The 14,411-nt window shown below is 43.1% G+C and overlaps 1 protein-coding gene across 1 annotated transcript in view; it reads right to left on the reverse strand.

Annotated features, from left to right (window-relative positions):
- The window catches only part of myo16 (myosin XVI), an 88,802-nt gene extending 75,624 nt beyond the window's left edge, over window positions 1–13,178 (reverse strand). The window contains exons 1-2 of the mRNA XM_069663175.1: window positions 13,092–13,178; window positions 8,944–9,213 (exon numbers count right to left, since the gene is read on the reverse strand). Of these exons, the coding sequence (XP_069519276.1) occupies window positions 8,944–9,213; window positions 13,092–13,119 (298 nt within the window). The 5' untranslated portion in view covers window positions 13,120–13,178. The remainder of the gene's footprint in view (window positions 1–8,943; window positions 9,214–13,091) is intronic.
- Between the last annotated feature and the right edge of the window lie 1,233 nt (window positions 13,179–14,411).

Raw genomic sequence — 14,411 nt, forward strand, 5'->3', positions numbered from 1 at the left:
AATCGTGCTTGTTTCCTCCAAAGTTGCAGTCATTCATTTCGGCCATCACAGCCCAGTCTTCATCATCACTTTCATCATCAGCCAGTGGACTCCATGGGGGTATATATCTTGCAGCTCCTCGGTGCCGACACCCTGCGAGCACCAAATCTCCCAGTAAAGTCAAAGGGCCAAAGACTTCTGACAATGTTCTCCCTTACTTCATTTACTTGTCTCTTCCGATTGAAATGCAGTGAACACGTGGGAAGCACCTTGGTAAGGGATCTCTTAAAGGGCCAATTCACAGATTTTCCAACTCAGTCCTATCAAGCTATTATGAGAAGCTAATGCCATTATGGTAGAAAAAAATAGCAATTTTGCTCTGTGCCTTTGGAGGACGCTATCCGCTTCTCCAATGGGCCCGAGAAAACCTCCGCCAGAATACGTAAAACGTGTCATCTGGCGGAGGCCAGGGAGCTCGCTAAACTACACTTCCTCAATCTAGGACGCCCGCCTTTGATGTCATGTTTCGTTCAAAATCGTCAGGTTTGAAATGTAGACTGCGGAGCTGACGATTTTTCCGATGATTCACCGGTATATTCTCGTTGTATTTCGGAATCTGTAGCGCTCTGAGCCGTTGCCTGCAGTGAAACGGTAGCATTTCACTCCAGCGTCTCTCGCTGGGCCGTTCCTCACTGATGGAGGGGCGCAATGCATGCTGGGTGGAAACCACAAGCTGTTTGTACAACTCTCTCCACAGCTATGGCGCCAATTTCAAATATTCTATCGATTACCGAGAACACCAGCTTTGACTCATAGTGGCTTTTTCCAGGGGAGAATTGCTCCTTAAATGGCATATAAGAACAGGTGTTATGATTACAGCATATGGGCACATATGTTTTATGTATTACTATGTATTATAACAACCACAAACATACAGCAAAAGAGCTGCAGAAAATGTATCTGATTGGGAGCAACATTACAGTGGTCAGAGTATATAAGAGGTTATACAGGTGAAGAATGATACTGTTTATCGCTAAGAGATTTAAATCCATTGATTTAAAACAGCTTTATGTTCTGCCCACAGAAACACAGTCATTTCCTCTCTCTGTTAAACCTTTATATGTCAGTAGGTGTTTGATTATATGCTGATCTCAAGCTGTATGAGTGTGTGTGTGTGCGCGTGCGTGTGTGTGTGTGTTACCCCTCTATTAGGAGGCGGCTGATAGGGAGAGTGGGCGCAGAGCAAAGTCGGCTGTCATTTTGTGGAAAATTGCAAAACAGCTGTTCGAGACATAGTTGGAGTTTCCATGGCAACCAGATAGGAACTGGTGGCAGGAAGGAAAGGGGGTAAAGAGAGGAAGAGGGGACGTTTGTGTGTGTGAGAGAGAGAGAGTCATGTATGCATTGATAGAACGACATGTGTAAGGACCTGCAGCTAACAGCACTTACAAAAAGTTAATTAGTACTTCTCAGATTCCTGACGACTCTCCTGCGCGTCTCGAGAGCTTTTCTGTCGTTTCGATTGACAGCGATCCGGTCCTTAACCTGTCTTTGAGTTTGTGTTAAGCATGAACACAGCTCTTCAGGTCTCTTCCCTACACAGACAATTACAAGTATGTACACTTACTCAATAAAGAAAACCACATCAGCACTTCTCTTCTCATGAAAAGGCCATTTAGATTGTCGCCTTTTGATAATAAAGGATGTCACAAACCTCTACAGGCAGCCATGTTAGTTCTTGAAATTGATATGATGCCCATGCTGTCAGAGCATGTTCTGTAAATACAGTACAAGATTAAATCTAAAGCTTCAGCCTCTCTTCTCCATTCATGGCCTCCTCTCATCTCACTGGACCGTGATATTCTATGAATTTGATCAAATCCCTGTAATGTATCCTACATATATGCCATTTACAGCAGTATTGCCAATTTTCTTCATCTAGCGACCAGAGGTATTCCCCACATGTGCATCAGTCATTGGCAGCCCCACATGAGCTCCTGTTTAAATCCCTCATGCTTATAAATGCCTGTGTCTCTTTGCTCCTTATCACACAGTCATAGTCACGAGAGGCAGCGTCTCGCCTCACTGCCCCATGTTTCTGAAATGAGCTTTGATATTTCTCCTTTGTTTCCATCCTGATGAAAAAAGATACTGTAGAGTTTTCCAATAATGCTTAACTCTAAATGCAGATTATCTTATGATGAGTTCTATAGGATGGAACAGGCATCTTCTGCACACTTGATACATGATTCTGTGGATTTCAGGCACTGAAAGTCTATGCAACAATGTATTTTTACGAGAGTTACAACTAAATTCCTTCAAATAAAAGCCGGGAGTTGAATAAAAGCCAGATGTCGAGCAATGCCTGGGGATGTAGATGACATAAAAATAAATGAGGTCCCAAAAAAGAAGTTTGGAGAAACACAGAGAGAGGTCCACTGACTGTTTTATCATAATAAAAGCTGCAATTAAAGTGCTGTAATTGAACTGTGAAAACATCTCACAATAAATGCCCTATTATAAAATAAATGGATTACGTCCAGTGAATCACTAGAGAGCTTTTCATTCGAAACACTTTGAAACAGATGCAGGAAGATTTGAGTTTGTGTTAAAAGCATAATTCATTAACTTAAACAGAGCAAACAGGAGCAGATGGGGAAATATATAGGCATTGCAAAAAAAGAAAAAGATTAATTAGGCTGACAGGGAAATACAAACTAGGCGCTAGGGATGGGCATTTCCAGTAATCTCAATATTTGAGAAATCTAATTACCTTACGAACAAGTATTCGAGTACTCGCAAATTATATATTTTTTGACCGTTAAAAAAAACATTTGTCGGACACGGACCTCCCGGCCTGGAAATAGTAGGCTATATGCCTGTAAGAGAACATTACTCTCTAACACTTTTACATTAATGTAAATAAAAAGCCAACAATGAAAAGCAAGTGCAATTTCAAATGCACAGAACAACCTTAACAGGCCCTTCGATTAACGTTGTTGTAACATTCACTCTCGTAGCCGTTGTCCGGCGGGATGGTGGCTCCGGCTCAGCCTTCTCCTTCCACAACACTGGGATTGGGAGCATATCTCCAGTCACCATTTTCGTTATGAGCAGGCTAATTTTCTCTGCTCTGGCATCATCAGAACGACGTGTGCGAACAGGGCTAGCAAATTATGTTTAATGTGCATTGTACTATTGTACTGTAGCGCTACTTTCCAATTGGTAATCTGTGTGTAATTTAATGGATATCTCATTGCTGGAATGAAACTCTGCGTTTTTGCTAATAAGTACTTGTGAAGTCTCCTCAGGAAATGCAGCTTACAGTCCAACAAGGCAAAGGCAATTGCTTGTTTGTGAGCAGTGGAGGGAAGAACTCGGGGGAGAGTAAATAAGTGAATGTGTTTTAATTCATTATCTGTAGTCGCTGGAAAGTGTCATTACACACTCTTCTTCCCCCTTGGTTTAAATGTTAATTGAAATACTCAAACACGGAGGAAGAATATCTGAACTGAATTCCAACTTTAAAATGAGCAGTGTAGACCTTGTGTTTGTTATCTTTGTGCTCTCTAACATCACTTCATATTAACCTTTACTGCTGGACCGCTAAAGGACCATTGATGCGTCATCAAGTGAATCAGAAGTTTAATATTAGAAGCTCAGAAAATAAACGAGTGCTGCAAGTGAAAAGTTTCAATATCCTGCCTGATGATGCCTCTGACATTAAAGGGATCCCTGCTGGATCAGAGTGAGAGCCGTGAGGTTTTAAATTAGATTCTAGAGAAAGATATCATGACAACTTCCTCTACCGCCTCTGAGGGCCCAGGCCCCGTTCTGTCAGGAACATGACAGGTGCTTGACACGCCTTTAATCCCAGCATGCTCTGTTGCAGTCAAATATCAATGTATTCCTCAGTGAATTATATTCACCCTTTCTCCACCTTTTTCTCCCCTCTTCCATTTCTGCTTTATATTTTCATCTGGGGGGATTATATACATATATACAGGATATGTAAGTATATACAGAGAACGACAGAGAGAGGACAGCTTGCAGTAACAATGTGACATGTTTTCTCCGATGAACAGGACAGCAGAGTGTCCGATCGATGTGAGACAGTAATTCCAAGCCGACTGAATAATAATCAAAAGACAACTAAATGTTTGGAGGATCACATTACAGTACAGGACATCACTTCCACTGAGTGCTGCATTGATTTTCAGCTTCAGCTGCCACTCCAGCACATTCATTACAATTTCCACATGTGTCTACAGAGTATAATTGACTTTGAAAATCACTCAACATGTAACAAAATATAGAGATAGACACAGCATAATCATTTAAGGGCATGAGCACGTCTTTCAACTAGTTTGTTATAAATAAAGTTATGAATCTTTGAAGTGTTGTGGAGCTATGAGCACCAGAGCTACCTTGAAGCAGAATTCCTCTGAGTTGAGACATTATTTAGGGGCTAGAAAAACAGAGACAAAGGCCTGTTTCAACTTCCAGAAAATTGGCCGCTCTGTTTGTTAAGAAGCTTTGCTGCACTGATCTGGAGGCGGGGACTGCATCAATATAAATGGCTTGTATAACAGTGGACACGGTGCACATGGTGTTATTATTTTTAGCCGAGGTATGATTCAGTTTTATTAACTGTGTCTAACGCACTGCTCCACAACACCATGAGAGACTGGAAGCTATTACTGTTACCTCTGCAGGTCTCACTTCTTCAACTGATTGGACTCGTGTTAGTCCCTCTGCTGGGCCTGCAGGATGGATCTATGCACTGATCAATACATGCTTATATATGTGTGCACACATACACAGTAAATGTATCACAAGTTAAGTAATTACACTTCCATAAAAGTACAAAATGCCTCAAGCACTTAAAGCATTAACACAAATACATGAACAAACAACAGCACTCGCCCATTAATGCAGGGACCCCGGTGTAATTCCCACCAGTGCTGCCTCTCAGTTTGGTCCCCTTTGCAGAGAACATAAGAGAGACATTAATATTCATTCTTCCAGGGAACATGATTGTCTATCTATGGTAATTCATTCAAAAACTGTAAAGATATTTTTAACTCTCAACCAGAGTACCAACATACTGTCTTGGGATGGATGTGTGCTGCTGATGTGTGACCTATAAAGCTGTTACAAGGTGTGTTTTCAAACCCTACAAGTGGCATCACAAGTGATTCCCAGATGTTAACAGTCCACGTAATCTGAACTCTTACTAACAGGTGCTTTATCACTGTCAGATGAAAAAACTCTCCATAAAAAAAAGTTATCTTAAATTCACCTGAACTGTTGCTCACCCTTCATAAGACTCAAGATTTCTTACATTGAACTGAAGAACTGACACCAATATGCCATGTTTAATAAGATTATACAAAAGGGGAGGGGCATAATAACAACTGATTGTAGGTTCATTGGCTACGAGGACAACAGCTGCTGCCGTCCCACTTGTGTTTCGCTTTGATGAAGTAAGGAGATTGCTTTGGGAAAAGCAATTTCACCAAATGTCAGAACCCAAGCGAGCGATATGTTTGCATATGACAGATAGGAATGAAGAATGGGTATGAGGTATACAGTGTGCTGCTATCTAACTGTGCTATTGGTATTTTTATACCCTAACCCTACGCGTCCTCCCTAACCTGATGCTTCTTTCCCGCTGCCTTTCAATTTCTTTCGCTTTCCAATTTTCCATTTCCGCATCGTGTTCACCCCTTCATCTTTTCCTGCACCCTGCCTGTCTTTATCTGATTTTCTTTTATCTTTTTTTTCCTACACAAGACGACTGATAAGAAAATAAATCCTTGTCTGACTGTGTGATGCATCTGTGATTACCTGGCCGCCTTGTCAGCAGACTCTGCACTATGAATGAATCTAATTCTCAGGCCAGCTCTCAAGAAACGGGCTTTAATTAGGACATAACTTGTGTTATCTCAATCTCTCCGCGTCTTTGTTTCTTTTGCCCTCTCCTCTCCGAGTCTTACTTGGATAATCGTTCTCCGTCTTTCTTGCACATTCACAAGTTCTGTAAAACTATGAGTCACCAAAACATATTTCCATCCATCTTTCTCATTAATCATTGAAATCCAGCGGGCACGGTGCAGGAAAACGGAAACTGATAAAGTTCAGACATGCACAATTCATATGAGATGAGAGCCTTGTTAAAGAAATCTTCAGCTAACAGGCGTTCATGTTCCGACATTCTTATTTCATACTTCATCCCTTTAGTAATGATAAAATAATCAAGATATTGGCGTATTTGATATCAATATGACGAAACTACTTGCATCATCAAGAGGAATCCTTCGTAACTTACATATCCTGTTCAATATTTCTACAGAAGTCTACTTCCAAGGCAAGAAACTGGGTTATCTGGGCATCATCAATGATTCAAATGAAAAATCATCATTCTTTTACCTCTATCCACTACATTAACCCCAAGGCTTTCATAAAACAAGTACGTTTACACAAGCCTTTTCCTCCTAAAACACTTTGGTAGAAAACTTTGGGGAGATTCCAAGCCCGAGGCAAGAGCGCTAACTCAGTGGCGACGGTGAGGAAAAAAATGTATCACTCATCTCAGCAGCGCCAGTGAGGGATGCTCGAGAAACCATTGTCTAGATGTAGCAAGTTGTGATCCACCCAACCAAGTGTTACCTCAAGGAGACAGACTGCAATACAGACGGAACAACGAGACACAAAGTAACAGACGTATTACTGTTAGAAGTTCGTCTGTACCTATTTTGTTTAAGCTAGGTCGCGCTCAGGCCTTGAGCGACAGCAGAAGGTCAGGAGGCCTTTCCGGAGCAAAACAGAAAGCTAACCTGGTTCTAGTTTAGTGCCATTGTGCCTCGGTTGTATATGAAGGCATTAGAATGAGGGGCAGATCTGATTCATGCCAAGCCAAGGAACCCCGGTTTCAGTCGGGCTGTTGCATTGGAACACCAGCTGCTCCCACAGACCCCAGCTGAACCTCATTGGCAGCCAGAGAGCAGAGATTAACACAGTGACCTGCAAAGACTGCTTGTAGGACTGACACAGATACACCCGGACAGCTGGGTAAATGACTGGCATGGACGAAAAGAAAGACAGCGTGTTGGGGAGAAAAATCAATGCCCTTTACAGATAAGAATGAGGACCTCTTGAATTCTAGGAGAGCATAGATGATTTGATCTCAGAAAATAGCCGGAGTACATGAGTGTGTTTTTACTGGGAACCAGGAGGGCTGCTTAGAGCCGGGGCCTGAGGGCAAACATGATTTACCGTGAAAGATCTCATAGTCCGACTGACAGAGGATAAAAGCACCACCATAGACTCTTCTCTTCTCAGACACAGAAAGGTGCACAATGACTGTTTACTAAAAGCTGCAAAAATAACACAACGGTTCCAAACTAATTATGAAAGTTCAGCAACACCTCTTTTGAATTATTATTAAATGCTCTAGTTATTATTATTATCTTCAATTATATTTATAGACAACAAAATCCTTCAAGTACATGCAGAATTAGCAAGCTCTTATTTGTTTAAGACAAAACACTGACAAGGTTGAAAAAATTCCCAGCATTCATTGTGCCTGGGCTAATGTTATAACATGCAGATGTTTGTTTTGATGCAGTGTCATTTTACCGGACTTAACAATATCAAACACGTCGAAAATACACTCGCCGCCAAAGCAATGCTAACAGAGTGTAACATAAACATCAGTGCAAAACTATCTTCCATATTCATGGACGCACACACGATAAAAAGAGTCCGTCGGCGATCACTGATGTCTCCGTAGTAGGTGCAGTAAAGAAGTCCGTGCATGTCTCCCTCACTGCCGTGTTTCGGGGGATGCTGCCTTCAGGTGCGCTCAGAAACGTGAGGGATCAGACACACGACCTTTTGTACAACGCCTCTTCCGTCAAGCATGAAGAATGGTGCAAGATGTATGGCAGTTTTTGGCCACTACAATAAGAGTAGGCATGATATCAGTTCCACTACAGGGGAGACTTGACCGTCCCCCCTTTCCGGCTTCCATTGTACACACTTCCAGCAATGAGTGTGCCCGTCCAGGCTAGACAGTCGCGCTGCTAACGTTAGCTAGCTCTTTGCATCTGTAATGTACGGGGAAAGCTTTGACCAACGCCCACAGAATAGCTCTTACCTGCCATGCGTGGACCTCTTCAGCCACCAAGACATTCTTGACATTCACTGCTCACTACATCACGGATGCCTGGCAGCTCGAGTCTCATAGACAAGCGAGATTGACGCACGAAAGCCACATGGCTGTGAATGTGAATCTGCAGAATTGTATTACTGTATCAAATATAAAAGATGCATAATCTTGAACACATTTTACTGTGCTTTAATGGCATAAAATAATGTGCCACTGCAGTTTTAGTAAATCCTTAAATAAGCACCTCTTTGTAACAAATAGGGAATTGATTGTGAATCGAGAATCGATTTTGGATCGAATTGTGAGATATTGAAAGATTCACACCCCTACCCTGCAGTGTTTGCCAGGTCAAGTGACCTAGCAAGAAGTTTTGGCATGTGTTTATCTACAAAATATTTATAGCCACTCGTCAGTGCCACTGAAAGCAGGTGACAGAACACAGAAGTGAATCGAGTTCTTTTAACTGGAGTCCAACAAAAAGTGACGGCCATTCAGTGGAATACTGTTGGCTCTGAACAGCAGACATTATCATCTCTGCTATGGTATTTTTGTCCTTGGGAGCTGTTTGTATCAGGATAAAAGCTCCACTCTGTTCTCCTCAGTCAAGTGGACAGCTTCCAATAGAACAAGTTGTTTATGTGTGTATGAGTGTGCGTCAAACGTCAATTTAAGCAAGCCAGCACTGAAAATCTAGCAGTCAGTCCTGACCTTCAAATGTTTACTCTGTACACACTTAACTCCATTCTTTCAATCAACCGTATAGAGACATAACCGTGCACCTCCACACGCACCTTCTTTGTCGTCATGGCGAATTATTGCATCCTGTATGACATCTGTCTGGCTGAAGCGGACGCGGTGCTTCTTGCGGTGGGTGGATGGAGGCCGAACCTTGATTCCACCTTGCTGGCGCTGAAGGCTCTTTTCCCTTTCGTAGTACGCCCTTATTTGGTCACAGCGCATCCTCCTGACCAGCCGCTGGCGCTGGCCGATGGGGAGAGACTCCAGCAGACACTGGTCTATCTCCATGTTCTGACGAAACACATTACATAGCTGGAAACAACCTGGTGAGAAAGCAAGACAATGAAAGGGATGTTTAGTGTCAGCTTTTAATACGGCAGCATTAAAAGTCAATGTAATTCGTTAGTTCCAAGAGTTAGGAATCAATGGCAACACTGCAGTTCATACTATGTACTCTAAAAGAGGTCAATACAAGCTAATGAGACGTGGACCAGCTGAAAATAACAAACAGAAAGCCTGTCAGTTTCATCTCAAGGCAGATCTGTGTTTAGATGTGTTACAGTTTTTATGCATGTATGCTTTCATGTCTGCACCCGCGGTTTTCCCACCTGCGTGTGCATGTGTGGGCAGTCATTTAGCATATTTACTGTAAAGGATGAGTTTGATTAGCCGTGGGGCGAGCTGAGAAAAGCATTGCAGTATTTTCTGTGTTGTCTCTATTGTCCCAACAGTGTGAAGTGATTCTCCTGACTCTGCATAATCTCTCTGCCTCTCAGTGGAACTTTGCCAAACCGATCTCATCACAAGGCTGCTGCTGAATCCATTACAATTTGCGTGCATGATTAGGATGTACAGTGCTGGTGCAGTGGCGGATAATCCAGAGGGACGCACGATTATTCGTAAATCATATAAGGTAAGGTTTCTCATGTAAAAGTATGTAAATCAATTTGGCTGTGATAGCATTGATAATTCGACAAATTCAGGTCACAGCTCCTGAAAGACAAGCCGAAAATGAAGAGGAGGATCCCTTCACAGGAATGGCAGGTTACGTGTTTGCGTTCTGACTCACCAACTCCTCTTTGGCCTCCGCTGTCTCTATTTTTTCTTCCTCCTTTAATCAAACTCAACTTTGCTGTTCCTATTGTTGCTGCGGTGCTTTGGAGCCCATTTTGTTTTAAGTATCCTCTCCTTGGAGCATCTTTGTCTTTCCTTTCACCTCCAGTGATTTTCGATGTCTCTATTTCATCTCTCTCCTTCTCAATCCTTTGTCATGAGGGACACCTTTAAAAGGTACTTCATGTTGTCCCCACAGCAAACGCCTGTCTCTTCATCTTTTTTATATCCACAGAGTTACATGTTAGAGTCTTTGAACAGCAGTTACACCCAGGAGGGAAAGCAAAATAACAATAAAACATGGCCTTGACAGTCCAACAACATGACTGTTGCTCCTTTGTGTCTACTTTATACAGAAAAGTGCAGCCTGTCTGAAGGTGTGTGTAAAACGGATCTTTATCAGGTAAAGACAAAGACATGCGGCCAGAGAAATGGGGCTATTGTGTCTTTATTTACTGTTCGTTATAAATCGACACATTCATTCAAACACCTGCCCCATCTCTCTCCCTCTCTCTCTCACACACCCTGCACAACACACAGGGGCCATCTGCTCTGATTAGACATGTAAAAAGCTTCTTTTGTGTTCAGGTTCCAGACAAGGGGGGGTCATTACTTTACTGTTCATGCCAGGTGTCTGCTTCAACTGTTATTTTAGCTAACCTGGCCTCAAGTTAAGCAGGCAAAAACACACTCATATACTGCCTTTACCAATATCAAGCCACTCCATCTCTGCACAGTCCAGCGTCCGCAGTCCCCATTTATTGCACCCTTATTTCTTTCACTCTCACACACTTCTCCCCCTCTCTTCTCCTCTATGCAGCGATTTGCAGTGGTAGCTGTGGTGTTGTTATAGTCTGTGCCCATAGTGAACACCTAATAAAGTTGGTGAGATATGTATCTGCATACTACAGATCAGGGCACTTAATATCAGTGCACCGAGTGCTAAAAAAACAGCATCAAGACCAGAACTCATAAGCACAGCAAACTGTTGAATACATTGTGAGGGGAAGTGAGCAAAAGGTAAAGATTGGGACTGTAACTTATGATACCTTTCACTTCCATCATTTCCATCTTTAAGTCTACAATATGTTACCAAATAGAGAAAGATTTCACCTCCACAAATCCCCCAAATATTTAGTTTGTTTGAAGTTGAGAAGCTGGAGCGAGACATCGATCAAACTAACTCATTCTTTGTTCTTTCTTCAAAACTTTGGTTGTTGTATGAGCAACAGTAAAACATGAAGATCATGCAGCACACACTCCAAGTCAATTTGAACACACGACATGTGGATGCGGCGTCTACCGTCCGTCTTAATCTCTGCCGTGACTCTGTCACTGTCAGCTTCCCCTTGGTTTGGCCACTCATATCCTTCACATTCACTGTCAGCCTTATACATCATCTAATAAACATGCATTCAAGGTTGCAGTCACGTCAAACCATGCAGGCACATGACAGACGTCACTTATAGCGGTTTATCATTGCAGACAAGACTCGAACAGAACACTTGAAGGAACATACAGTGTGCAGCTCATGGATATCCATTAGAATGAGCTGAAGTAATATAACATTTTTAGAAAGATATTTACATTAAGTGATACAAATGCACTTGTATTAATAAATGATGATGTTGCTAAAAGGTTCTTTTACTGCACATGTGGCTCTTAATGTTCTGCCATGTTGTGACTATAAAATCTTCCCCTCTTCAAGTGTCTTGACTTGATTTGTGTTGCTCTATGTAATGGGGCTAAATATGTTGCTATTATAAAATCACTGGTCTGTGTATCAGGACATTCCCATGAGCTTTTCTTTGTTTCCCGTGTTGGATGAAAACATCAAATATGGCCGGCACTGACAGCAAAGATCAATGAGAATTATCCCAAGATCGATAAATGCTAGAATTTCCATTTTTTTCACACAGGAACAGGATGTAAATCTGCACAGAAAATTAACTCAGTTTGATTGGAAAAACTATGACGTAATGTCTATTCTGATCATACAACATTCAGTGGCGTGTCCTTCTGTGTGATGAATGGCTCTGAACAAGATGGAATGTGAATGAGAGCAGGGAAGGACAGTAGGACTGAGAGTGATGGGAAACAGGGCTGAATGAATCCAGCAGAGATGGAGACAGAAAGAGAGAGAGAGAGAGAGAGAGAGAGAGAGACAGGGATAAAAAGCCGGAGCTTTCTTCTCCTGCCATCCCGTCTCCAGGCTATCAGTTATTGATTGAATGTGGAACATCCCATGCCGGCTCCAGCTAATAACACTGAGTGCACTGCAGGAGACTGTAAATTAGAAAATAGCAAGCAAACATGTGCACAAACACACACACAGGCTGCAGACTGCAGACGCCATAAATGTGCAGGGGACACAAGTGTGTAAAGAGAGATTTAGAGACGAGACAGGTAAGGTTATTTGAGTCAAGGTGAGACTTTATCCTCTTAAGAATCACAGAATTCACTTATTCCTATAATTCTCCCTCTTTTCAGCATCTTTTGCCATAAACCCCTCAGATATCAGCATCCCTCTCTTTAATCCTCCCTCAGTCCATCCATCATTCTTTATGCCACTCATCCGGTCCTCAGCTCCTTTTCTTTTCCCAATCTTTCCATTCCCTCCCTGTCTCCAACACTCCTCTAAATCACCCCAGTTTCTCTCCATCTGTCCTTCTCTCTCTGAAATCACTTTCTCTCTCCGTCAGTCTGTCACTGTGTTAAAATTATACCAGACGCTCATGGGAATCTGCATCTTTGTGGCTCTAATTCATCCCTCTCTTTTTCCTCCATCCCTCTGCCGCTACCTGCCGCATTCACCGGTCAACTTCACACATCTGCAGCGGCTCTCTGCAGCAAGCTCACACGCCCACTTACAGCACGCACAGACACACACACACACACACACAGGGACACAAATAACCATTTGAAGTTTAGATTGTGCTGCTGTGTCGGCAGCTGGTGACCAGAATTCTTAACTCATACAGTATATGACACCCTGCATATATAGAAAGTGCTAACAGGCACACACCCATGACTGAGGCATACACTTGCTAACACACTTACATGCACATATAGAGAGATGGCTACTCACAGCATTTGATGAAATGGTAGTGAGACATTTTCTGGATAGTCAGACAGTCCGCCAGTCAGGTAGAAAGGCAGGCAGGCAGGTGGAAAGGTAGGCAGGGAGTGAGGAAGTCAGGCAATCAGGCAGACAGTAGGCAGCTACAGGTTCCAGCAAAACTAACTAATGCAGAGCTCGTAACCCGGCAGGATGCATTATTAATCTGTCTCCCTGCATGCTATCTAAACTCTGTTCCCCTGTCTGCATAATTCACCAGCAGCAGCTCCGGTTGCAGCCCATGCAGCATCAACATGCACACACACACACACACATCCGCACACACACACTCACGCAGACATTCACTCCCTCGATCAGCCCGTCAGCAAGAGGAGCTGCGGCTGTTTCTAGCTCTCCTCGCCTACAGCCAGATAACCAGCGCACAGCGTCTCCCCAGCCATGACCGACGCACGTGCTCCGCTCGCGTCACTGACTGACAGCCGGCTCTGCCCACCTCCTGCTCAACACACCCCCGATGACGCAATGCTCTTCACCTCCTTACAATCCTCCTTTCTATCACACACACACACACACACATATGCAGTGAGTCATAAGGATGCCCACATCTTTGGACTTTTCTCTACCTTCTCAGCGAAAAGAAGAAAGGGGTGAGGGGGTAGGGTGTGGGGATTAATTATACCTACACTGTAGATATAACAGAGAGAGGGGGGGATTAAGAACGAGAGAGACAGCAATGGAGGTCATTGGAGAAAACAGGAGGATGGAGATAGGAAAGGAAAATGCAGATACAGCAGGGGGAGCAAGAGGAAGAAAAATAAGCAAGAGATGGCAAGAGACAGGGAGAGAGGGGGAGCGTTAAATTGGATAGAAGAGAGCTAAAGAGAGGACGAGAGAGAGAGAGAGAGAGAGAGAGAGAGAGAGAGAGAGAGAGAGAGAGAGAGAGAGAGAGAGAGAGAGAGAGAGAGAGAGAGAGAGAGAAGCTGCTGCAGTGCGGCTTTTGGTGCGACGATGGGTTAAGTGCTCATCAACGGTCTTAAACTGGCCACAAATTAGTGACAGATAAGTATAGTTCACTAGAATGGTGGGGCTCCAGACTATTAAGACACACTCTATAATATGCTTATCATGCTCCAACACACACAGAGTGTTAAGTGACGCAACTTGAACTATATGCTGACGGTGTCAGTGTGTCTGTAGGGCAGCAGTCTCTCTGACTTTGCGCTCCGATGCTGATTTGCATTTATACTACAGCTTTGCGTTAAGGAGAGGATTTGCAGGATGAGGTTGAGGATAAACGAGAGGAGAGCAGAAGATAGATGTGAGGGAAAA

The sequence above is a fragment of the Semicossyphus pulcher genome, unplaced genomic scaffold (assembly GCF_022749685.1).
Source record: "Semicossyphus pulcher isolate SPU_LCO1_2020_fin unplaced genomic scaffold, fSemPul1.0.p SCAF_15, whole genome shotgun sequence".
Classification (NCBI taxonomy): Eukaryota; Metazoa; Chordata; class Actinopteri; order Labriformes; family Labridae; genus Semicossyphus; species Semicossyphus pulcher.